This window comes from Pavona decussata, unplaced genomic scaffold (assembly GCF_977016875.1).
Source record: "Pavona decussata unplaced genomic scaffold, jaPavDecu1.1 SCAFFOLD_207, whole genome shotgun sequence".
Classification (NCBI taxonomy): Eukaryota; Metazoa; Cnidaria; class Anthozoa; order Scleractinia; family Agariciidae; genus Pavona; species Pavona decussata.
This window is the reverse complement of record NW_028145612.1, coordinates 500266-526261: the sequence shown is the minus strand read 5'-3', so window position 1 is coordinate 526261 and position 25996 is coordinate 500266. Positions and strand designations below refer to the sequence as shown.

At 40.4% G+C, this 25996-nt stretch overlaps 2 protein-coding genes across 3 annotated transcripts; both read left to right on the top strand.

The window, feature by feature from the left end:
• Nucleotides 1-111: 111 nt before the first annotated feature.
• Nucleotides 112-15624, top strand: LOC146460735 (uncharacterized). Of its 2 annotated transcripts, XM_085087591.1 has the most exons (13): nt 112-252; nt 957-1066; nt 2306-2345; nt 3556-3651; nt 4329-4511; nt 5358-5552; nt 5962-6117; nt 6721-6864; nt 7538-7684; nt 8136-8285; nt 9649-9801; nt 9922-14698; nt 15470-15624. In XM_085087591.1, exons 1-13 carry the CDS (start codon nt 130-132, stop codon nt 15490-15492), a joined length of 6297 nt encoding a protein of 2098 aa, XP_084943717.1. In that variant the 5' UTR covers nt 112-129; the 3' UTR covers nt 15493-15624. The 2 variants fall into 2 exon arrangements, with proteins under 2 accessions (XP_084943717.1, XP_084943718.1); XM_085087592.1 differs by lacking the exons at nt 112-252; nt 957-1066 and adding an exon at nt 1977-2090.
• A 4370-nt stretch (nt 15625-19994) lies between these two features.
• LOC146460734 (uncharacterized) lies at nt 19995-25868 on the top strand. Its single transcript, XM_085087683.1, has 5 exons — nt 19995-20012; nt 21547-21761; nt 23878-24159; nt 24577-24808; nt 25638-25868. Coding segments are annotated over exons 2-5 (624 nt in total). The 5' UTR covers nt 19995-20012; nt 21547-21652; the 3' UTR covers nt 25639-25868.
• The last annotated feature ends 128 nt before the right edge of the window (nt 25869-25996 follow it).

Below are 25996 nucleotides of genomic sequence, written 5' to 3'. Positions count from 1 at the left end.
TGAAGAAACAAAGAAAAAAACCCCGGGCAGTGAAGCTTAGCATGAGCTAGCTGCTACTAATAATTGAATGAAAAGCTCCACAAAAGGTTAGGTAAAGAAGAGATTCGCAAATTTATTAACGAACTTAGGATGCTAGGGTTAACTCACACGCCTTTTTTTTTTTTACACCTTTTCGTTTGTAGGTTAATTGAGATTGTAGGAGGCAATCCCCTTGGTCGTATAAATCGTCTTCCCACTGCTTATGCTGGTATTGTAAGTGTGGTTTTATTTCTTTTCCCTTAACCTAAGATTGGCAGGGTTTTTTTTAATTAATCAATTATGATCTTCTTGGGTGAATATGAATTTTCGTTTTCAGTCTTCTGAATTCCGGGAAGGTTTGAAGGTTTATTGCATTACCGTAGCCAGACACACTCAAGTCTTATTTGAATTCTCGCTAAAATCAGTCTTTTCTTTTTTCTGATTTTATTCATTCAATCAGCATTTACACTAGTGTCAGTTATGTCGGTAATTTTTGGAGCCACCCGAAGACAATATTAACCTGTTGAAAGATGTAGAAATGGAGAGAAGATGAATAGCCAAAGATGAATTAGTAAACTGGTAAAGAAGTTGCCTCACGATATCGCAATTTAGATATTACTGGCTTAATGCCTTACACCGATTCACTGATGTGGCAAATTAGGTAATCTACATTGGACAAGGATGTGCATGTAGTTGGCTTTTCTGTTCCTGTTGTTTATATACATTTTGCCAGCCGACCACGGCTTTCCAATTTGAAAAAAATAAACGGATAATCATTGCTTATTTAATGCAACGAAACACTGAGTATTGATTTACAGTGCAAAATTCAATTGGAAATCGGAATGAAAAGTTGCATAAGAAAATTTCTTAATTATTAAGTTCAACCAAAAAAGCGAAATCATCATTATTAACTGAATGACCATTCCTCGTTCCAACAGGACAATCTTAACCTGTTTTTCAAAGCCTGCGAGAGACTTGGTCTCCAGAAACTCCATCTCTTCGACGTGGCTGACTTACAAGAAGTGACGCTGCGACGAGGCGATTCCACGTAAGTATTGTTTGTTTCTGCCGTGTGGAACGTGAATAGTTCCACTGAAGAGAAGAGCATTCAGTGATGTTCTCTCGGATTAGTCGAATCAGCTGGGTCTGACTGGGTTGGCACTGTATTTTGCACTAAAAACTGGTTAGTGTAGAGAAGGGCTGGGGCGCAGGAAACATCCATAGCCTGCTTTACGTATAACGCAAAGGAACACCCTCGTTCCCAGGGCTTTTCTCTTCTAGCTTGAGAAATACGAGGCGTCTACGCGCTGGCAAAGGTAGTGTTAAGAAATCATTCTTCTAAATTGAACCACTCCGAGGAAGTTTGGTATCATTCAGAAATAGAAAACATGGAATCGGGCTACGACTTGCCCTGTTTTTCTTTTTCTCTTGGCTAGAAAACGGACTGTTTCTGCGCCAACAGATTTTTAAAACGGCAAACCACGCATGTACGGACACCATTTAGTTTGTTCTCGGAGAGCTAATTTTTCCGTCGCAAAAACACTAAGAGTAGAGTGCGCCTGATTCGCGCGTGGAGGAGAGTGTTCCACTATTGAGGCTCCACGAATTTTGCGCGGGCAAAAGCGCGAGTCGCCAGCCGACTATGTGTGTGGGTGTCCATGACGTCATCCTTGGATCAAACTTGAACAAATTCCGAATTCCTTCTCAAAACCGTCACTGTTCCGTCACGCTGGCATCGAGTGATGGGTGGGAATCAGTAAAATCTGATCGGCAGATTTGACAATGTCCCTAATCAAACATTACTTCTGCAAAATTTGTTTTCAAACAAAACAATGAGAACGAAGCTTATTTGAAGAGCCACAGCGGAAGTGGCAGTGAGTCATGATTTTGTTACCCGGCCGTGCCTTTCAAGAAGTAATCCTATTCACCGCATGCATTGTTAAATTCAATACGGAATGCGGGATTGTTCTAGGCATTGTTATAAAAGTATATTGGATTTAAATACATTCCGCTGCGCGGTAGGCATAGTATTCCGCCTCTTCAAGTAACAGTTTGTGCGTTCGCTAAGAAACGTAGGTTTTATGACTTTCGTTTATTTGCTTATTGCAGGGCACATGTTTGTATTTTATTGCTTTGGCTGTCTGTGCGGTGTGACAGTCACATGTAAATTTAAACGGGCGAGATTTATTATGCGTCGTTCGTTGTTCATTTACCAGCTAGCGGCGCGTCTGGGTGAATCCAAAGCGCCTTGTTAAAGCTCAGTTGGTTCTCTTTTTCCCGATTTCAGATCTTCAAGAGCAAAGGAAACTCAAAGAAGACTACAAAATGTAAGTAGCATTTAGCAAGACGCTCAAAATCTTTAACTTAAACTTCAAATCCATCGAATAAATATAATCTGCAAACGACAATCAAAATATTACCAACCTGAGTCGCGTTTTGAATTTCAAGTTGCTGAATTATGTAGCGGTTCATATCCGTTGATACAGTTTATTATGGGAAGGAATTGTTACTTCAACAACCACTTAAATTATCTACATCGGGGTGATCGGGATTTGACTGAGGGAATCAAACCTGGGCCTTATTATGCGTCCGTAGTGTTAACGAGACGCGACCTTTCGAAGCAAAATATCCTGGAGCCACGGCGTAAGAGTCATATTTGATACTTTGGTTTAATTTAAGACGTGTTTGTATGTTTTTGACAGTTGTGTTTTCAATAATTGCATTTTCAATTTAGTTTGACCGAACGTTTTGAGATTTCACGGTCTCAGACGAACTGCAGAATTTTAGAAATATCCCTATATTGAACCAAACTTCGTAATTATTATTTGTAAACATATCAGAGCTCAGGTCACCTATTTTCTTTCTTTTTTCTTTTCTCTCCTTTTTTGTTCCCAGTATGTTGTGTGATATAAATTCATAACTCTGTATAAAACAAAACATTTCTCTCAATTTATTTGAGCGGAAAATTTCGGGGTTGAATTTGAGGCGCCATGTTGAATTTTCTCATGTTTACCGGATGCGCGCGAATTCCTTTGATGCCGGGGCAACCAACTGCGGGCTCAATATCTGTATCTTCTACTAGGCATGAACACAACAACATCGAAATAACGACATTAACTTTGGCTCGCAAAAACGTAAATAAAACAAGACAAATGACACCAAATAAGTGGCTAAGAGATGATTATTCCATATATTGTAAGCGTTTTACACGCTGGTGTATCATCAGTTGTTGCGCGTGGCACCACAAGCGTCCCACGCGAGATCCCTAAAATTACATCGGACGCGTGCCTTTCCGATGTTAACACCTTTCCATGGACAGTTAGAAGCTTTGAAAATGCTGAAATTGTTGACCAGCTTGTGGAAGTTAAAGTTATGTTTGCCAAACGGTGCAACAACCCATGTCCTACTGACTTGATCTGTATCGTGTCATTTCCATCAACTTCGCTTTTACGCGAGCGTTATCAGAATATCATCTTGGACAGTGCGTAGTTTTGCATAGTATGACATGCTTAATATCTGTACCATTTACGTTTTCAGGTCGCAATCACAATCTTGTGGTTAGCCAAAGCTGCCCAGAATCAAGGTTACCAAGGCCCAGCGCTTGATTTCAGCTGTTTTGATCATTTACTTCCGGTAAGAAACGTATAATGTACAGAAATACTGAAAATGACCTAGCAGCCTTAGAAGTTATGAAACAAATGAGCATCATATTTTATCCTTTATTGTAGGCACTTACTAAAGTACCCAATAAATCACTTGTTCCAGGCCCGCCTCCAATTTCTCATGTAATTATGGGTGTAAAGCTAAAACAAATCATGACTTGTGCGCTGCACGGGTTTTCCCGCGCTTTACACGCTTTTGCTTCCAATGCTGGTCGGCTCTTTCCTTTGTTTGGATACATAGTGATTGTTCACTTTGATTACTTTAGTTTGGGTTTATATTCCTCAGTTTAAGCAAAACCCTGTAGATAAGTAGTACATAGAGTTGTTAAATATAGCACTGTAACGTGAAAAACACCGATGTTTCGACATTACTGTCTTCTTTAGGGTACCTTGTATTGTATACAGAAACCTTAATCCTTTAAGCCCTAACAGTGATCAACATCAAATTTCTCCTTGTAATATCAGTGCTTATTCAACCCCTGAGGTCATGAGAATTAAGGATTTGATCACCCAAGGTGAATTTTCTTGATATTTTAAAAACGTCTTCCCAGTACTTTTATAAGAAAAGTATGGGGACAAGATAGGAGAATTTGTTCTTTGATATAAGGGGTTAAAGGGTTAATTGTTATTTACTCATTGCCTTCTCAGGAGGTGCATGTTTACGGCAAAAAGGAACGACACGCACGAAAGAGACACTCCTTGGGCGATCTAGAAAATAAATCACGTGGAACAGGAAATATTCCTCCGAGAAAAAGAGATCGTGTGTTCGATAACATTAATATCAGTGACAGAAAAGAGAAATTTCGGAACCTTGAAAACGAAGCAAAGAAGGTAAGGTCTTAATCCATTTATTGTACTTTCCAGGTCAGTTTACAGCACTTTTTTTTGGTTTTGATCTTCTCTGTTTTTACAGTGCGACGCGCCTTACCGTGGCCACTCAACAAACTTTTTTTTACAAGTTAGCCAATCAGGATACGCGAATTTGATTAACGATCACGCCTCCTTGCAAAGTCCAACAGGTAAGTGACGCAAATTTCAGTTTGTATTTTATGAATAAGAAGGAAGATATCCTGATTGGCTAACTGGTAAAAAAAAGTTTGTTGGGTGGCCACAGTAAGCCCCGTCACACTGTAAAAATCCCGGCATTCATTAGGGAGAGTTAGGATGACGTTTACGGCAAAGGAGATACGGCAAAAATTACGACGTGACCATGATTAGCCTACGTTTGCTGCTCGCTGTTTTACGTTTTTAAGTGAAGTTGAGTAGTTTCGCAATAGCATCAAAGGCCAGAATAATTTATCAACTATTTACTAATTGTTTTTAGGAAACGTAAACGCGAATCAGGCATTTTCTGTCCATGCACTGTTTGACGTAAACGCGATCCTAAATCTCCAATTTTCATCCCCCCCCCCCCCCCCCAATCAGTCTTTTATCAGCTGTTGGTTCAGTTTTATTTCCCTTTGTTTTTGTGTATGGTAATGTTGGATATCGATTATAAGACAAAGGAAAAGAAAAATTGAACCACAACAGATACCGTCAACAAGTGCGCACATAACATACCGGCCCAATAAATGCGAACCACCCTCATCATTCCTGCATCCACCCTAGTCCGTGGATACCAAGTGACAGACGCCAGGGTCCACTGCAATGATTAGCTAATATGCTTTCTCAATACAGGAACGAGTGGCTTTGGAGTTAAACAGACGAAAATCAACAGGAGGGATTTTGAAACGAATTAAAGATAAACACTGGGACGAAGAAGAAGGGAAACCTAGAAACAAAGAAAGCAGGCAGTCCAAATCCAAAATGCCTGACCCAAAATTTCACGAAAAACAAGAACTGTACAACCGAAGAGAAAAGCAAGCTCAGAGGGTGAGTATTTATTAACTGCTAAGAAATAAGAAAGGGTTGATCAGTGTTTTAAGGGGCAGTGTCGCTTATTTTTATGGCACTTTGATTGGCTAAAAAACGTTTTTTTCTATCGATTGAAACGTTAAATAACGGGTTAACAGTACCTCTGCTAGAGTACACAAACTAGTGTTAATTGCTTTTCGCTGTTGATGGCCAGGTTTGGATTGGATTACAGCTTGAAATCATTATTCTTCTTGTGTATTTTGGAGAAATTGCAAAAATCTGTTTATAGTTTGTTCTTCGCACGAGAAATCAGTTAATTCTTTTCGGTACTCTAAAAGCAATTTGATAAAAAGCAAACAAACTTCGCTGATAATTTTTACTTGGGAAATGCATGTACCTTATTTTGTCGTTTCCTCGGCCATCACAGGGGTCAGCGATACCGGAAGACAAAACACGTGGCCGCAGGGACAGTGGATCAGGCCGTGTGACGTCACCACCTCCAATATCACTGGGGCGAAAAGTGGAGGTGGATTTGAAGGAGAAACAAAGGAAGTTCGAGGGACTTGATCGAAAAGCTGAACAGGTAATACTTGCTGGTGTAAAGACATCGTGGAGATTGGTAGAACCTTTCAGTTCTTTGCAGTTGATACTGCATGCGGACCGTTTTGAGTGGTGCATAGGAATGGACTTGTTACCTGGTTACAGAGCATTATAACTCTGAACAGAATAGTCTTGTGATTTAGATATATTGAATTAACTTTAGTTAGATAGTAACTAGGGAGCTTAAGCAACGACGACGGCGACGGCAACGACAACGCCGCCGCCGACGACGGTGAAATTTCTTTCTTAACTTGTACGCCACTTCTACAAATTAGGTTCCTGGATAGTTCGCCATTTTTGGAAAAGTTGAGCGAGTTGAAATAATCGCGAAGTAGCCCAAATGAAATAAAGATATATTTTTGGGTGACGTTTTCGTTGCCGTTGCCGTTGCCGTTGCCGTCGTCGTTGCTAAAGCTCCCTAGTGACTCTTGCCGCCGTGAAGTTCAGCACATATTTGTATAGTGTTCGAAAGAGAATTGGCTTGGAGCTGACCTGTTTCTTCAATTGAAGGAATGAAATGTTAATCGAAATGATAATGACAGATGTCACTGATGAATATTAATTTCATTCGCATGTTTTTTCGTAGCAATCCGCGGTGCTTAGCGGGAAGACGCGGCCAGTGTCCTGGGGGTCTGAGATTCGCCCGTCACCAAAGAAACAAACTTCTGTGGATGTAGGCTTCAAGGAAAAACACAAAAACTACGAACAGCTTCAGCGGCAAGCAACCACGGTATGTTACATGTAGCAGTCGTCAGAAAATAGTGCATCTTTATAAATATTATTCCAAGTTTTTTTCTCACAATGGAAATCTGCTATTTAAACATGCGAGACGTTATTTCAGGTTTAATTTTTGCGCCAAAACATACGCTTCTATGAGCCGGCTCAATAACCCGCTCGAAAATCGAGTTATTAAATGTTAAAATTATCCATATTATAATATGATAGTATCTTTTCGATTCGGTGTGTACCTGTATATATCTTTTGTTGCTAGGTTACGTCCACTAACCGGTAACCCCGAGTATTTGACAATTTAAAAAAATAATATTTGAACTGAAGTTTGTTTTTTTTTTTGTGGGTAGACTATCAGATGTGTTTAGCGCGTCTGAAGAACAAAGCTGCGAACGAGTGAATAAATTAGTTACCCATTGATCGCCGAGAGCGTCACTGGGATTGAAAATAAAAATATGAGACGTTTGAATTACTCTCACACGATAAGCAGCTACTACACACCAAAATAACAACCTGCTACAGCACAAACATACGATTTAAACGGCGAATCGCAGGTGGCTGTGGCAGTAATACGGTGTTTTATTTGCATAGTAATTTACCAATTGCAAATAACGTTTGTATCAGGTTGGTTTGTTTGTTTTTTGAATAATATTTCTTCCTATATTTCTGTGCAGGAAAGCGCTGTGTTGGAGGGCAAAGTACGACCTCAATTCGATAGGGCTGATGGAAGACCGGAAAAAGTTCCATTAACTACAAAAACGGACGTGAAACTTCGGGAGAAACAAAAGGATTTTGAACAGCGTGATTATCAAGCTCAAAGGGTAATGAATATGTTGGGAACTAAAATCACAATGTGCTTCCAATATATTAGTTTTAGTTTTGGCGGCTTCATATTGCAAAATACCGTCGATGCAGTAGATTAAAATATTTTTTAGTTACCAAGAGTTGTTTCAGATTTGGCTATAAGAATGCTCCCCGATGAACTACACAGTATGTCAGGATAAAAAAATTTACTATTTTTTTTCAATACTTAATGAATCGCGGTTAGTCTAATTGGGGGCGAGTTTTCTCTTCGTTCCCATTAGTGAGCGCGATAATTGGAACTGAGTTGCAGTTTTAAAATTAATATTATTCATCACGGGAACCCTACAATGGCTTGTTTTTTTCCGGGTTGGCCTACACCAGTAACCGTCACTCACTTGTATGAAGAAAACTTATCAGTCTATGAAGTATGTGCTGCTTCTAAGTTGTTTTAATTGTGTTTTTTCTAAGGAAAAAGCTGTTCTCGAAGGAAATCTTCGCCTGTCCCCTGCAGACAGCAAAGGGAAAAAAACAAATTCGGTGGTGGTTCCCAAACAGGAGCAAGTTAAACTGGACGAGAAGAAAGCAACTTTCGAACAACTAGATAGACAAGCGGAACAGGTAAGCATACTTTATGCTTCTCATGCCGATCATGTGTGCAATGCGATCTATTTTTGTGTTTTTCAGAATGTTTATATTGTCAATGTGTTTAATTTGAATGTTGCAAGTTTTGTGATAAAAAAAATCTTTTTTGTGCGCAATAAGACGTAAAACCCCTCACGAGTCACGATCATAGGGTTACATACTCCACTTTCGCCGTTATGACAACATAGATGTCTTTATGAAAGAAATGTGATGGTATATTTCCAGCCTGGTGAATGAATGAGAATGATGAATATTCCAGAAAGTGACGCAGGCATACTCGGAAAAAGGAAATCCGAGTGCTCCTATCAGGAGTCGAACCTAAGACCTTCCGATTACTAGTTCGGATGCTCTACCACTGAGCTACAGGAGACTCGTGGGAGCTAAGGCCATTAAACTAGGTTCATGGGACAAACATCCTGCATACTGCTAGGATTTGAATGTCGAACGTGTGGTATATGAACCTAGTTTAATGGCCTTAGCTCCCACGAGTCTCCTGTAGCTCAGTGGTAGAGCATCCGAACTAGTAATCGGAAGGTCTTAGGTTCGACTCCTGATAGGAGCAGTCGGATTTCCTTTTTCCGAGTATGCCTGCGTCACTTTCTGGAATATTCATCATTCTCATTCATTCACCAGGCTGGAAATATACCATCACATTTCTTTCATATACCACACGTTCGACATTCAAATCCTAGCAGTATGCAGGATGTTTGTCCCATGAACCTAGTTTAATGGCCTTAGCTCCCACGAGTCTCCTGTAGCTCAGTGGTAGAGCATCCGAACTAGTAATCGGAAGGTCTTAGGTTCGACTCCTGATAGGAGCAGTCGGATTTCCTTTTTCCGAGTATGCCTGCGTCACTTTCTGGAATATTCATCATTCTCATAGATGTCTTTACTTCTACTTTCAGTTAGTTAATTACACCATTGGTGGTTGAGCTCGTGGTTCTTATTATATTCTTATGTTAATCAGTTTTATAGCACACCATGTACTGAAAGCCTCTATCACTTTATAATGTTCCTTTATTTAATTAATGATCGTACTCCTCGTCGATATGTTCCTTGAATATTTAGCCCTGTAAAAGTATTGCCTTCCTCACTACGACAAGATGTCCGCATGTATGTGATTCTGGGTAGACGGATTTCTAAGTACCCATTTAACAAAGCAATACAGAGTGACAACATATCTTTGATTTTATTGTAAGGATTATCATCACATTACTACCTTGATCTAACAACTTGCCTTGAGATCTAAAGTAAGAACGTTCAAGCCACAAACATACTTTGCTCTAGGCGGCAAGCGACAGAGGCAAAGCTTATTTTTCTGATCGTGTTTTTGTTTTAGGATGCATCCGTTCTTCGCGGTGAACGACGGCCAATGTTGACAGAAACCGATGGACGCAAGAGATCATCAAAAGTTGGTCTTCCCAAGTCTTCTAATGTTGGTCTCATGGAAAAACAACGCACATTTGAAGATATGGATTACCAAGCTAGGAAGGTATAAAAGTTTTAAAATTTGTTATGTACATGGCAGGGTCGCAACGGGAAATAGAAATAAGAATTGCACAATTGCAGATTTAGTTCATTAGTTAATAAAATGTTCTTTATTAATCCACAGGAGAGCGAGATTCTCCAAAGGAACAAACGGAAATCATTCGGCAGCTCTATCAAAGAGCCTGCACCACTGAGTACTTCCACCAGGCCACATATGGCTCGGTTTCAGTCCCCTTCAGACAGAAAAGCAGAAATCGCAGACGTCACAAGGCGAAATCAACAGGAGAGGCCTTCTCGCCCAGTCTCCAACTACTATGAATATAGCAGTTTTCAGAACGACTATCCACAATCTGACAAAGTTTACGAAAATGCTACATCAGAGGATCCAGTCAGCCAAGTCAACATGGAAGAACCCCTGCAATCCGCGCCCTCTTATGAAGGTGAAAGAATAAACTACGATCAAAAGGAAGACGAGCAGCGTGTAGCTGAGGACAGAAGAAGAGATTATTCTGATTATTCAAGGAGACGCTATGGAGAGTTCAACAGAAGACGGTCGTCTGGCGAGGAACCTTCAGAAATTGAAATTTTAGATGGCAAAAATCTATCTTACCGTGATATGGTTCGCGCCCCGCCGAAAAAATCCCGGGAGACATTTATCCGCGAGACAGGTAATGTTGTAGAGGAGGAGATGCCGTGGAGGAAAGAGGTTCGAGAAGTCAGGGACAAAAGGCACCTTAGTCCTGAAGAAGAGCAAGACCCTAGCTATGCCAGGCAACCAGACTCTCCCCGCTCTCCCCGCTCTGAGTTTGGAAAAGCTCAATACCTAGAACTCGGAGTTCCTCCTTCAAAAAGAGCGATGGATAGTTTTGCTAACGAGAACGAGACGACTAGAGGTAGAGCAGAAGAAATGCCTTGGAGAAAAGAAGTTAAAGAGATCAAGCGGTCACTGAGTGGAGGGGAACCTTCCACCGCCCAGGCACAACAACCGGCGGAGTTGACGCGGATTCGCCCGTCGTCACTGAAAACGCGGGACACGTTTGTGACGACGAATGATGATAAACACGAAAATGAAATGCCATGGAGAAAAGAAGTGAGGGAACTGATGGAAAGACCAAGAACAGAAGACGAGGAAGATTATCGAAATGATAACACCCCACCTGAAATTGATTTCTCTGCTGCTCCCAACTTGCGTAAATTGTCTTACAAAGAGTTTATTAATGTCCCTGCTAGAAAGCGAAGAGATATGTTTCAACCCGCAGCTGCAAAGGACAAGAATAAGGATGAAATGCCATGGCGAAAAGAAGTGCTTGAAATCAAGAGAACAGCAACTGAAGAACAGGAGGAAGAGTTACTAAAGTCGTCTGTGACATTAGCTCAGTCTGCTCCCGAACACGACTATAAAGGACTTGCTTTCCACGAGATAGTAGCAAAGCCTCCCAGAAAAGCCAGAGAGAGTTTCGTGCCTTACGAGGACAAACAAAGAGAGGAAATGCCTTGGAGGAAAGAAGTTCGTGAAATTAAAAGAACAATCACGGATGATGAACAAGTACAGCTGTCGTCTACTACGAACACTGATTCCTCCCAGGCAGACAAGAGAGATCTGCGGAAATTTTCCTACCGTGACTTTGTTGACAAGCCCAGGAAAAAATCCGAAAGCTTTCTTCCCAGTGAAGAAAAAGAAAAAGAAAAGGAAGAAATGCCTTGGCGAAAGGAAGTCCGCGAGTTGAGAGAAAAGCCTGCAAATGAAGAGCAAATCAGTCAATCGTCACGATTGGAGCTGGAGTCAGCGTCCAATGATGCATTTTATGGGAACATTGGGCGCCCATCACAAAACGCATATTATGAAGACAAACGTGACTCGAGTCGCAACGGGTCTTATCCTGGTGGTGGCGTTCAAAACTTGTCTTACAAAGACTTTGTTTGCCCACCGTCGAAACCAAGTCAATCTCAGGGACAAGTACAGCGTAGATCTACAAAAGTGAAAGATCTTACCCAGAAATTTTCTAACATTGAGGCTGAGAAACATCGTCCCAAACAAAGCGGCCTTCCGTCGCGGAAATCCTTAGTAGACATAGCAGAGCTGCAAAGAATTGAACGGGACATGAAAACACGAAGTTGGCATGGCTTCCCATCAGCCGAACATGACTCAGATGATGACTATGACGCAATACTCCGCCAGCGGACGCGAAGACAAGAGGAAGAGGAAGATCGATTTCGACAGCAGCAACAGCGTGAGAACGTATCTGGACTAGAGGAACTTGATGATGTGTTTCACGATCCAGAGGGTTACTTTGATCAGATGCAAGGTCCTCCCCCTGAAAGAAAGGTAGAGGAAGAAGCGCGTATGCAGTATGACGCCTCTCCGCGGGAAGAACGCGACGAGAGAAAGGCACAAATTGTTACCGTCCGTTCAATAGATGACCAATACGGTCAGGCGTCTTGGTATGCCTCACATAGTGATGATTATTACAAACCAAAACCCCTCAGTGATGGACGTTTCCAAAAACGCAAACCGTCTGATGATCGAGTGGTTGTGAAGCAAACCTGGATACAACCAAATAGAGTAGAATTATCTGAAACTTCTCTCAATGCACCAGGACATTTTAAGCAAGATTACAATCCAAGAGACAAGGGCCAGTATATTTCACAGCACTATACGAATGAAAGGCCACAATGGCGGGATTATCAAAAGAACGAACCTTATCTCACAAACCGAGAGAACCTAACGAAAGAAGAAAGTTTGTTCTCAAAACGCAGTGACTTCAACGAAGATAAATGTTTCATTGAACAGAACGAATACCCACGAGACGACCATTCCTATTATCCAGAACATAACGGTTACAGAGATCAGAATCAATTCTCAAAGGAGAACGAGTATTGGATGCCGAGAGAAATAAGATCAGATCCGAGACAACAGCGAGGTCTACCAACGAAGACGCCTGTTAAGAATGACGGTGGTATGGTGTTTGGCGGTCCAATAGTTGTCACAGCAAGACGGAGTCAACAATCCGGAAAACCGGAAGGCGGTCACCAGCAGTTCGGCACTTACGATTTTCGACCAGTTGAAGTAAAGCCCTATGAAAACAAAAATGGCACAACGGCAGTGCGGGATTATAAGGAACCAGCTGAAGATCGGTCATATGATAACCGAGATAGTACCAGATCCATTCAGAATGATTCGGAAAACGTCAAGAATGCAAGGAATCTCGTTCTACAGGAGATCAAAAATATTGGCAAAAAGGACGCTGTTGGGTCTTCCGAAGAACCCAAAATGGCTTACCGACCACAAGTGTTTGGCGTGTTTGCACGTAGTGATCCTAAAGAAACCGAGCGACGCGAAGACCTACAAGAGCGTCAGTCACCCGATTTGCCACCAAAAGATAACTTACAAGAGACGCGGCGTGGCAATATGCTTTACCTGGATGAAAACGAGCACGAAGGTCTGCAGGATTCGGAAACTGTGGGAGGGAGAGAGGACACCTCATGGAATTTGGGGGACAGACCGCAGTACGTCGAGGAGGGTAACGATTACGAAAACAGTGTATCAAACAACACCGAGCTACACCCAACGGTCGTCTCGACGGTTGAGAGTCACACACAGCAGTGGGGGAGGGGAGCGTTTGATGTGTCTCCACAGATAGATGAACAGAGACCCGGACGAAGCAGAGTAATGAACTTTGAAGATGGTAACGAAGAGAACGTTGCCCTTGGAAATAAGGATGAACCGGTTCAGGTAGAATTTCAGGAAAAGGATCGAAGGCGGGAGCAGAAAGAAAAAGAGGAGATATTAAGAGAGCAGCTACGAGATGCTGAGTATAGGGAGAAGTACAGAAAGGAATTCGAAGAGAAAAATCGTAAACAGCGAGAAAACTCCAAATATCTCATGAACTTACAAATGAGAGCAGCCCTGACACCTGACGAGGATGTGGACTATCGTGAGGATACAGAGACACAAAGAGAAGTGGAGCAACAACAAAGCCAAGACAAAGGCAATGTTAGTGACGAAGATTTGGTGAAAGTAGTTGCTGCTGAAGAAGATTACTGGCACCAAAAAATGGAGAAGAAGGCAAAACAACAGAATAAGGAGGCAAGCCTTCATGAACGTCCTAGGAGAAGGATAAGTGATGATTTGCAACCCCGTGTAAATGGAATTGATTTTGTTGGCGAGGACGAGGTGATCCACAGAGAATACAAAGATCCTGACCACGAAGCACGCCTCAGAAAGCTCAAAGCAGAGGAGGAATTTATGGCTCAGGAGGCTGACAGACTTATGCGAGCAAGAGCTGCTTTTAAACAAGAAACACAAGTTGAGGAACCCGTCATCGCCCCGCTAGAAAAGCCTCCAGTGGAATTTACAGTCAACGAGGAAGCTTTAAAGAGTTTTCTGGCCGAAGCCGATCGGGATGAGGACTCTTTGGATGAAAACAGAAATCGTTATCTTCCAAAGAAAAATATACCTGGACAAGGAGATGTCGTGTACAATGATAAAGAGTATCCACCAACCAAAGAGCTGGAAATGCGAGATTCGGATAACATTTCAAAACCACAAGCACAGGTTCTTCCCATTAACGGTTATCATGACGAGAGTACAGCATACCCTGAAGCACAACATGGGGACTTCCCAGTTAATTCTGGGATAGATCCAGAAGTAAACGGATTTGAAGGCTATAGTATTTACGAGACATTTATTCATGGCGAGAGCAATCACGTGATCTGCATGAGCTGTGGGACGTCGATTGAGAAGAGTGCAGCGATGTACATAGCAGAGTTGGACCGTTACTGGCATGTGAACTGCTTCAGCTGTGTTGTTTGCCGAGCGTGGTTTGGGGACGAGTATAGCCCTGTACTTCACATTACCAATTCCATGTTACACTGCGAGCGTTGCTACATAACATCAGAGGGTAAGTAGAAATTTTAGTTTTCCTTTCTGTTCGAGTGAAACCGATCAATCTGGAACTGTAAAAAAAGCAATTAGCAATTTTTGTAAGAATCCCATTTGATTAATTAATCATTTAAAAAGCCCATTGTCTTCAGCAGGGATCACTGAAAAATATTGGGATTTTTCTGATTGAGTAGGAACGGCCCCCCTATTCTTTTAGGGATGTTTGATCTACAAATGAAATGCGAATGTGCATGTGCTCATATCGAGTATCCAGCCGATATTGGTCAGTCTTACAAATTGTGGCATCTCACTCGACTGAAGAAAGAGGAACTGATGGGAGACTGAAGAACGCACCATTTGTGATAGGAGAGAACGAATCTTAAACCCTTCTTGATTTTCTTCAAGGATTAGCCTGATTACCCGTCCGCAAAGTCAACAAATGAAATAAAAACCATAGTAATTTGTTTACTTGTTTTACTTGTTTGCTGACGCTTTGAAATTGCAAATCCAGCGCTTTGAATTCTCCACCGAGCAGCAAAACGCTTTAATGAAAAGATAAAGTCTCTTTTGAGGCTATATTTTCAGGAAAAGGTTATTTTTCAAGATCATTGTTTTCTACCCATTGTCTTACTCTCTTAGTTGTTGTACTTTATACTACATGTTGTTCTTGTGTACTTTAAAGGGCAATTGGGCTTTGAGGATTTTGGCGCTATCGAAATATTTTCATTACATTACATTACATTTCCCATTATTTTCTCACGTGTTTGCTTTTATTTATATTTTGTTGCAGGAGAAAGATGTACTGAGGTTTAGAAGACTCCCATAGACTTCCTCAAAGAAGCGTTTTAATGCTTCATATTTTTAGATCAAAGCACGAAAAAGACAGCGTTACAACCCAGGTTTTTAGCATTTGAATTAAGATAGCCGAATGTAAAATTACCATTGCCCAGAAGAAAAGCAGCGTCGAGAAATGCGCATTTTTATATATGCAGATACTTTTAAGTTAATGTAACCTCAAACTGTGGTTCCATAATTTATATTGGCATGTGACTTAAGAATGCGGACTGAAAGGGAGACCGATTGCCTGTGTTCGAGGAGACGAGTGGTGATCATCGTCCTTTTTAGCGTTGCACTTGTGATGTGAAGGTTTGATACAGGGTCTTAGATCCTCTCTACCCAGACCCTCTCAACCCAGGCGTAGAATTGGGTACCCGTGCAATGAACAAACATCCCATCTACAGGGAGGATGTAAAAATACGCCAATTTGTTTATAGAAGCTGCGGGTTACCCTCCGACCGTTTGAGCTTTTTTGTGAGCAAATTCCGGACTTACCCGTGTTACAATGATGAATAAGAAGAACGAATTTTGTTTCATTATTGGACATGTGTCCGCAAGAGGAGCTTCGGGTGTATTACATACGGTTTAATGTATAGCGCCACGAATTAATGCTAAGAGTGTTGCTCTATCTTTCAAAAACAGTCGGGTTAAAGAAGATACAAATTCCACTTTCCGTTTCATCGTGGAACTGCCGTTTTCAATATTGCAAAGTATAAGTAAGAAGAGCACAGCCGAGTCTCCCTTTTCGTTTTCTCTCAATATTTTTTTTACTCCCCCAGGATTTTATTAGAATAGTATTCAAAGCTTAGGGCGTTATGACAATTTGCCGATCAAATCCCCCTTTTTTACACTGTTTGTAAAGGTTTGGCTTACGCTGCTACTGAATTTTCATTTGGTTATAATCTCCAGTATTTTGCAAAGCAATGCTGTGCACTGTGATATTTTAACGTAGAAGAGGTTGATATTAATCGATTTTTAATTTGTGGAAGAAGCCACGATTTTTCATTTTAATTTTCACATGTAAACAAGGAACTTTAAAATTAGAAGAAAATGGGTTCTTTGTTATTAATTAAAGAATAAAATACTCAAAAAGATAGCGTCTCATGCTTTATTTCGTTAATAGACTGATGACGAGCGCCATTTTTGTTGTGCGATATTTAAGAATTGGTTCATGCTTAGCGTGCGTATATCGAGTTATGGATGCACGCGGGAAGTTTGGAGAGCACGAGAGAAGCTTCCTGAGTGCTCTCCAATCTTCCCAAGTGCATCCGTAACTCGATATACGCACAGCTAAAAGCATGAACCAATTGTTTTATAACAATGAAAACAAGTATGGAAAAGTAGTACGTGGAAAACGGGTTTTATTTGTGATTGATTACAAAATTCTGTCAATGTGCTGTACCGAAAAACAAAGGTTCTTATCAGCTGTTTACAAACGCGCCACAATGGTATGGTCTGAACTAGAAAGTTTCATCTGGAATTGTCAATGAAAATTTGCTTCTTTGGATTAGTTTTTACAAACTAAAACTAAGCGATGGAAACCCGAGTTTGTCTACAAGTTGCAAACGGCATTTTATGGACGTACGGCCGTAAGTTTAAGTTAAGCTAACAGGAATTAGGGAAGCACGCGCGCTATGTTATAAGTGGAACTATCATCCTTAACTAAGTCTTCACACTGTCCATAACTCTCCAACACTGAATCATAATGAAGGGCAGCATTCTCGGTCAAAACTCGTAAGGGACCATCGGTGTTTGGTGTAATTTTAGATAAAAAGCAGTAATCAAATCGCAACGGTTGCGACCGCAAAAACAAACAAACAACAAAAATGCGCGTGACTTTTAGAATACGTTACACAAGGCAGCGTTTCGCCGGTGAAACTGTATCACAACAGCGGAGCAAAATAGCGAGAAAAGTTGCCAGAAGAATTGACTTGTCTCAAACAGTGCCTGGATTTTTCGTATTGTTTTTCCTATCTCCCATTTGCGGAAAACAAAAACAAGATGTAAGATTCGTCTGACGAAGAGCTTACGCTTGAAACGTCAGCGCTCGAATCACTTCACGGTGGCTTATTACTCGGGCTTCCAAAGGAAAGCCCGAGGTTTAAAATGGGCACGAGTTTATTCTCCAGTCGCAAATCGCCCTCTGACGTCTTCTACGCGTGCGCAAGGTTAAAAGAGGTCAGTGGAGCACATGATCTGTTTACAAAGCTTCAGTGTCTGTCTTCAGTGGAACCTCAGGGATTGCAGGCTTGAATATACGCTAAATCCATTGTAGACCCACACTAAACATGACGAGTGTCTATTCATTTTATTGAGTTTATCTTACTTTGTTTTTATCATGATCTCTACAATTATTGTAATCGCTTATGTAGTAGCAGGTAGTAGGCAAGCGCTTGATGTTGTATGTAGATGGCTATGCAGAGACCGTTGTTATTTCGACATTTGATAATTGTGGTATCTTAGACAAAGCTATTTAGTTAACCGGAATTCTGATACAACGATTCAATTGTGACAACAAAGGTGGGAAAAGACATGAGATCTCGCTATGCGAAGTATGTTTATTGTAATTATTCTCATGTGAGGATATGCCAACAGCGCAAAGAAGAAGCAAAAAGCTTAGGGATATTGTCTATGATATCTTCGTTCAAATACACCCAAATCCTCTAGATTGCATGCTTAGAAAAGGCACAACAACATCGAAAGAAAACCGTTTGTTTAACAGTTTTATTGTCTGTGTTGTTAGGCAAATGGGACACTAACGTGACATACCAAGTTCATTTCCATACGGAGAAGCCCGAGTACACGCAGTTATGCGTCTAGTTTACCTTTAACATTCGTTTCTACTTCTCACCGACACGGCACCGCGCAGGTTTTTTAAAAACTTACGCCCTTATAAAGATGAAGTAGTTTCATGATCCATCCTCAGAAATTTACTCCTGATGATGTCTATATTCACAGCTTTGTACAATTGTTACAAAAAACATTCCAGCCTTTTTCTAACAGCTGTAAATTACACCATTATATCACTAAAATGTCGCGGAAGCGACTATTTTTTGGAGGTTCGAAAATCTGGCTGATCTATTACTGCGTACTGTTTTCTGTGCATAAAAGGGAGAAAAGCAAGGCCTGCGACTGAAAACTTGGCCGACCATCAGCCGGAGTAAATCGATAGTCTGATTTGGTTTTGTTCTACACCACATTTTTTGGTTAATTTGAATCAGCAATGCGTTGTTTACTATTTTGCATGTGATCTGTGCGATGCAGATTATGTCGGCTATACAGCCAGACACCTTTTTCAACGCGTTGCTGAGCACAAGAACTCGGCAATTGGCAAACATTTTCTTGAAGCTCACGGGAGCAAACACCTATTGAATCAGGGCCATTTTAACATCTTGAGAAAGTGTCAAAGCAAATTTGATTGTTTGGTATTTGAAATGCTGTACATCAAGAAACTTAAGCCTTGCTTGAACACTCAAACGGACTCTATACGTGCGAAACTTTTTGTTTAACCGGTAGCATTCTTCAATGCTACTATTTTAATTAATATCTATTGTCCATTTTTGTATTTATAGCCGCAATCTTGCATTTTTAATTTCACTTGATAGTGATGTAATGTACATCGAAACGTCGTGTTTTTTAACCTTTTTATAATGTTTTTACGAAACGTTTTATCGCAATTTTTTATAGTCAAATTTGAATCTTTTCTCGAACAAGTTTAATTTTCTTTGATCTCCTGTAAAAGTTTTCAGTCGTGTCTATTCCGAGTTTTGCAAACATTGATTCCTAATTTGTGTCAATCGTGGTTTCCAAATTTACAAGTCGATTGTTGAAATCCTCAAATGACTAGTTTTCAAGTGAAAGCTGCGTAATGCTTTGTGTGGTCGCTTTAGCGTTTTACTCTCAAGAGAAATTATATTTTTAGTCCTACTTAACATTGTACATAAGACGATAAGTTGCTAACGAATGAAATCCGGTTTGATAAGAATTATTTTGGCATGCAAGTCTGAAACTTCATTTTCCTTCTTTTCAAGGCACTGTCGATGAAGAAACTATGATTATATCCTGTTCAACAGATGTTCAAGAAGCATACACCAAGGCAGTCGAGTGATGGGTCGAGAACTCAGTCGCAGATGGCCATCACATTTATCTTAATTAAATCCGTTTTAACATGTCGATTTTTAACGGATGACTAAGAAGAACGTAACATAATATGGTGCACGTATTACTAGACGAAAAGAAAGAAAAGGAATAAGCTAGAAGGAGAAAATTGGTTTGCGTCTTTCCTGTTGTAAAACATTTTTGGGTGGCTCGAACATTTTTATTGGCGCGTTTGTTACATTTTTTTATTCGCGCTCTTTAGCAGTAAACTGGAGAAATACGCCGATAATTTGGAAATCCGACGACACTCGAGTTTCATAGCTGAACGTTTCATGACAATCAGGACCATAAACTGGCGCGCTACACCCAATTCACTCTGGACTAGTGCTGTGCTAAAGGTTTGTGTTGGCTGACACGAAATATCTGTTATCTGCAAAATACCCAAATCTTTATCGAAAGAATCTAAGTAATCAGATTCTAAGGTAAAAAAAATCAGTGCTATCAAAAACAGAAGTTTCTGCTGCATACAAGCTGAAATTTATAAAATATCTTTTTTTTCATGCGAATTATCACGAAATGACCTTTCGTTTCAGTCCCCCAGAAATCTTTGCATTACAGAGTGCGGCGCCTACCGAAAACCCTGATCAGTTTTCAGCACCTTTTGTGTCGACCTTTTTAGAAATAAATCAACTTAGTCGAGTACTTTCGGTTATCCACCTTTTAATTGCAAGAAAAACATTTAACCTGATAGGATATTCGAAATTTCTGCTTTTGCTCCCGCATTCCTCACGAGCAGTTATCCTTTTGGTGATAACGAGTCTTGATTCCCCTTTCTTTCCGAAATATGAAGAGTCGTTTATATCTTTAAATTCCGTTTTTTGTTAGGTCGTATTGGATGAATGACTATACACTGTTTTTCTTTGTAAATCTCAGATTTATTCACAGATCAGTTTTTAACAATTTTCTAAAAACGCCTGATTTAAAAGTCTTATGACCGTTCTTCAACTAACCTGTTTACTTAAAAAAAAAAAAAAAAAAGCCGCAGAGGATCATTTTCCTGAGGTCACGTTCAATTTAAATACTGATTTCCACAATTTAAAGCGTGGCACGACCGCAATCAAAACATAATTTTTGGTTGCCATACATTTTTTTTTCAATAGAGACAATTACATATGAATACCAAGCCAAAAAAAAAATAATAATAATACTAAAATCGGAAAAATCTATCAAAACTGAGGAAGAATTACTGATTAACTTGCCTCTCGGCCAGATATTTCTAATGAATCTAAGAGCACGTAACTAACCGGCTGTGATTCCACTCAAGGCCCCACCCTCACAAAAAATAGCTTTTCCTGTTATCAAGGTCATCTTAGAAGTCAAATAATTAAAATTTCTCGTCACAAGTTTACAATGCCTCCTTGGCGGAGAGTTTCAAAATTAAAGGGGTGGGAGCGAAACAGGAAATTCCTCATCAAATTTTGGCGTACAGGAGGAATTGGTACGTGGTTATTTTTCGCTTTTACACAACCTCTGTCTATTGAAACGCAAGCAGTGGGTTTTGCTTGTGGATACCACAGACGAAACGTAAATAAGCACTTAGCTTCTGTTTAGATTTTCTCAGTTACCCAGGGTTAATCTTGTTTGATATAGTTGAGCAGAGGCCGCTTAACGTTCAGAGGGTGGCGTCAGGCGTGAGCCGGTCTGTTAGGAAAAAAGCGCTTCTCACAGTGCAATTTTTGCTCATAACAAATTAAATCGAAGATGAAGCATCGATGTGTGAAACAATTTGTCTTAAAAATTGATTCAATTAACAGCTTGTACCGATAACAACGCGATCCTTTACTCCAGATTACAATATCCGATCTGTAGTAATTTAAGATTAAAATCGGCGTTCTAATAACAAACGGTGAACAATACCTTTTTTGTTTACAGGATCATAAAAAGCTGCACTTCAAACCAGACGTGCCATTTCACCGCTCAGTAAAATAAATTGTGACGCAAACCATTAGAACAAGAACGCAACTACACAGATAGAAGCATGGCTCGAGTGTTAGTTCTGTCGGTTCTATTCCTTGTGTTCACCATTTTCCAAGCCTTAACATCTGCCAGGTCGCCTCTTCCTCCATTTCCCGGAGAACTCTCAAAGGGTAAGTTAAATTTCGAAGCTAGACTGTTACGTGTTACTTTCTTAAAAGAAAGTCCTACCCAATTTAGGTTGAGTCAACCTACTGTTGTCAGGGCGGGAATACTGGTTGACAAAGTGCGAATTCACTAACTATCTAGTCCAGCAACGCGACAGTATCTTTTATTTGTTCGGTTATCCCAATATTTAGGATGAAAAAGAGTTTTGCTCAGTTCGTTTGCAAGCCTTGTAACTCTAAATGCTTAAAAAAAGCATTACATTGCTATGTGTTCAAAATCTTTCCCTTAAAGGTTCTCTGTAAATCTATTTTGGTTTCGATCATATCGGCCGGTGCAGTAAACCGCGATTACCCTATCTTCTCAGTGATATTTCGTTGCTGTGGTCGGAATGCCTTTGACCCGAAGTAGTCAATCGAACGTTCGGTAATCGAACCCAATCGAACCCAATCGCTCGATGGGGTTCGGTAATCGAACTTAATCGAACTCACAAAAAAATTTTGCCAATTGAACGCAATCGAACGTTCGGTGATCGAACAGTTCAACAATCGAACATAATCGAACACCTCAACAATAAGAAACACGAACCAGTTTCGGCTTCTATTTCAAACACGAGTACAACACGCAAGATGTCGGACAGGGCAGAGGTGAAACTTACTATTCTGGAAGCGGTGGTAAAGGGCTACCACGAGTGCTCTTTCGCCGTCCGTGTCGGGGATAAGTTTGTTGTCAAGCAGAATAAAAGGAGATAGGGGTCCGGCAAAAAAAAAAAGACAGTTTACATGTTGTACTGAGCCGTTCATGTTATATTTATATTGTGAATGAATCAATTTCGAATCAGCTAAACAATAAAGATTTTAGTTCATTGAAATGTGTACATATCCCTCACACTTGCTCCTCTAGTTAAAACTGAGTTAAAGAGGGAATTCCTTCCAATTCTATGGAGAGTTAATGCTTATCAATTTTGTATACCATTTTGTTTTTCTACCGAACCCAATCGCTCGATTGAGTTCGATTGGGTTCGGTAATCGAACTTATTCGAACTCACAAAAAGTTCCAGTTCGATTATGTTCGATTGCCGAACCAATCGAACTACAATCGAACCATTGGGTTCGATTGGTTTTTGGTTCGGTTTCATTCGATTGACTACACCGGGCTTTGACTGTTTGAATGGATGGCGTTGTCAAACTTTAAACCTCAAAATAATTGACAGAATCTTCATTAAGCTGCTAGCCTCCTGTCGTCCTTTCCTTATTCCATTCTTTAAGGTAAAACATTCCTTGATCCTCTAACTGATGCCTCAGTTTTGTATCCATTTGAAATCATTTTTATCGCGAGCCCGCTAATGGCATTATGTTGTTAGCTGATCCTAGACCCGACGCAAGTTTAAGAGGTGAGTGCAATGGCATCCCGCGGAATGTCATAATTATGTGAAATACGATTTACGCGGCGAATAAATTAGCTGAAAAGCGGGTCATGTTTTCGCGCCAATTTTGTAAGAGCAGCAGCTTTTTTGAGGCTGCAACTAAACAAAAACATCAAGGATTATATCGTCTGATTTCTGGTTAGGAACAAGTGAGGGTGAAGAAATCGATGAAAACTCTTTATAGTTTTCGCATTCAAGGAGCTATACATAGTTGTAAATAGTTGTAAATTAAATTTCATGTTAATTTCTTCTTCCGACTTCGGTTGACAAAAAGAACGTGGTAGCGTGTAGTGTTATCAGGACAAACGATTGATCCTTTACCGAGGGAAAATAATAAACATTTATCTTCTTTTATCTTCTTTTAAGCCCTCGATAATGGATCAATTCTCTTACCCTGTATACCCGATGATTCATTTATCATGAGCGGGAAAATTGGCGCTATGTGACTAATTTATTGAGATCTGAAGGATCTGAACAACAATTTGACCAAAATGCACTTGTAATAAGAATAGTTTCACATAAGGCTGACGATAATTAGACACTACACTTATTTAAAGTATTTCAAGTTGTAGCAAAACTCTGACGATGGTGTTTATAGCTGTCCAGTTTTTCCATTAAGCTTCCCATTCTCGTTAAAATTAGCGTAGGTCATATCCTTACTTGCTTTTCAAACCTTTGTGTATTGTTTTGATTGACAGAGAAAGTGTGCTTTTACAATGGTGAACTTTACAAACCCGGGGAGAAGTTTGCTAATAGAGATTGCACTGGTTGGTGCATGTGTAATGGCGAGAGTGGTAGCCTGAGTTGTGTGAGCTTGTGTCCACTCTCACCCTCTCCTGTATGTGGCCTTGGAGAACTCCTTAAGACCGAAGATGTGCTATCGGCTGACCCCACAAGGAGGTGTACCTGCAAGCGGCAATATTGCGCGCCACGTCCACCACGTGCTGGCTTACTCCGTCGCCCACTACCTCCAATCCCGGGTGAGTATAGCAGCCAAATGACCTATTTACTGCAGAGTGTTGACCTAACGTAAGCCACAGTTTCTGAGCGCTCGAGATGTTACCCTTTGCATTTTTGCTCCCTTACGATGTTGTACATACATACATACATACATACATACATACATACATACATACATACATACATACATACATACATACATACATACATACATACATACTACTACTTTATTTATACACGATAAAAATGTCAAAGCTAACAAGCTTGTGGGGTCGTGTACAAGCCCTATGTTATGAGCCGACCGCGCTTTGGGAAAGGAAACGACTGCTACGTAGGCTAGCGTGATTTGTTTAAACCACGGCAATTACGAACCTAGTGTTTATTATTATTACAATTCAAGCTCAGTATCTGTCCACTCTCTCTTTTCATTATTTAAGTCCTCCCAGATTGCAAGAACCGTGCTTCTAACAAGTGGTTTATCAACGACTCTTGCACGGGAAGGTGCAAATGCACTAACGGTGGCCACGGTATCGCTTGTGTTTCACTGTGCCCACCTATGGCAATCAGGTGTTCCCCAGATATGCAAAAGGAATATTTTGAAGCCCCAATGGATGAAGAAGGAAGATGTGCTTGCAAGCGGGAGAGATGCGTTCAAAAGATTGGTGTCTGGTAAGTAGTGCAATTTCCAATATGCAGCTCTGTATAGTCATGTATAACATACGATTAATGCCTTGTGGACACTTTATCACTTTACCTGTTGACTTCCTGGCATTAATATACTAAATAGTTGACAATCTGAAGTTGAGAAACCTCACGAAAATAGACATGTCAAGATTTTTGACGTCATTTTGGTTGGGAGCCAATACGGATAACTTTACAGTAAATAGACGTATGAGATATTGGCCAACCTTGAAAGGAGAGATACCTCCGCTCAAAATTGAAGGACTTTTAAATTTGAAATTTTGTGTGAAGTTTAAAAATTTCGTTTACATCCGTCATAACCTGAACCACTCCAAATTTTACGAAAAATAATCTTATGACAACTAGCTTTTGACAGAAAGTTCGACAAATACGTTTGGAGTTATAGAGGCTCAAAGTTGTCCAAAATCCATTACATTTATCATAATGATGGTGGTTTATCTAAGAAAAATACTGGCATTACATTACACATGAAGTCAGTACTTGGGCTGACACCGATTCATACTTTTGGTCCTTGAACTCCGATCCAAAGGCAGTCCAAACAACAGTGTTTGTACTTACGTTTACCTCGCTAATAGTGTAAACCTACTGTGTCGGCTGGGCGGAGAATAGTATCACCATTGTGAATATCGAAAGGACCATGGGAACGAGGTTTGCTTTTAGCCAACGGTTTATTGTTGAATGCAGGTAAAAACAAAACGAAATACGACGCCATCGATGTGACTGTCCCAAGATTCAGCGGTACAGATGATCTAGTTTCAGACGACAAAATACTGACATGTCTGTTTGATTTCCTTAGATTCCAAGCTATGGCCTGAGGCAAATAAGAAAGTGGCAAGAGCAACATTTAAGTAACAGCAGCCTGAGATAGACATGCTACGTGTTTTAAACTCTTAGTGTAAAACTGATATCACACATGAATTATTCCTGTTAATTAATATATCATTTATCTAGTGTTCGGTTTCCACGAAAGTGGCATCATTATAACACTTTTAAAGCGTTCAGTGCCAAACATAATAAAAGCAAATGAATCTCAATAAGCTTGTGTAATGTTTTAGCGTAGACACCGACAGTCTTGTTATTATCGTACCACCCTTGTCTTCCTCAATAGCTGTGAACAAGCTGCTTAGAAGGGAACAGAGAGGAGAAAAGGGCGTA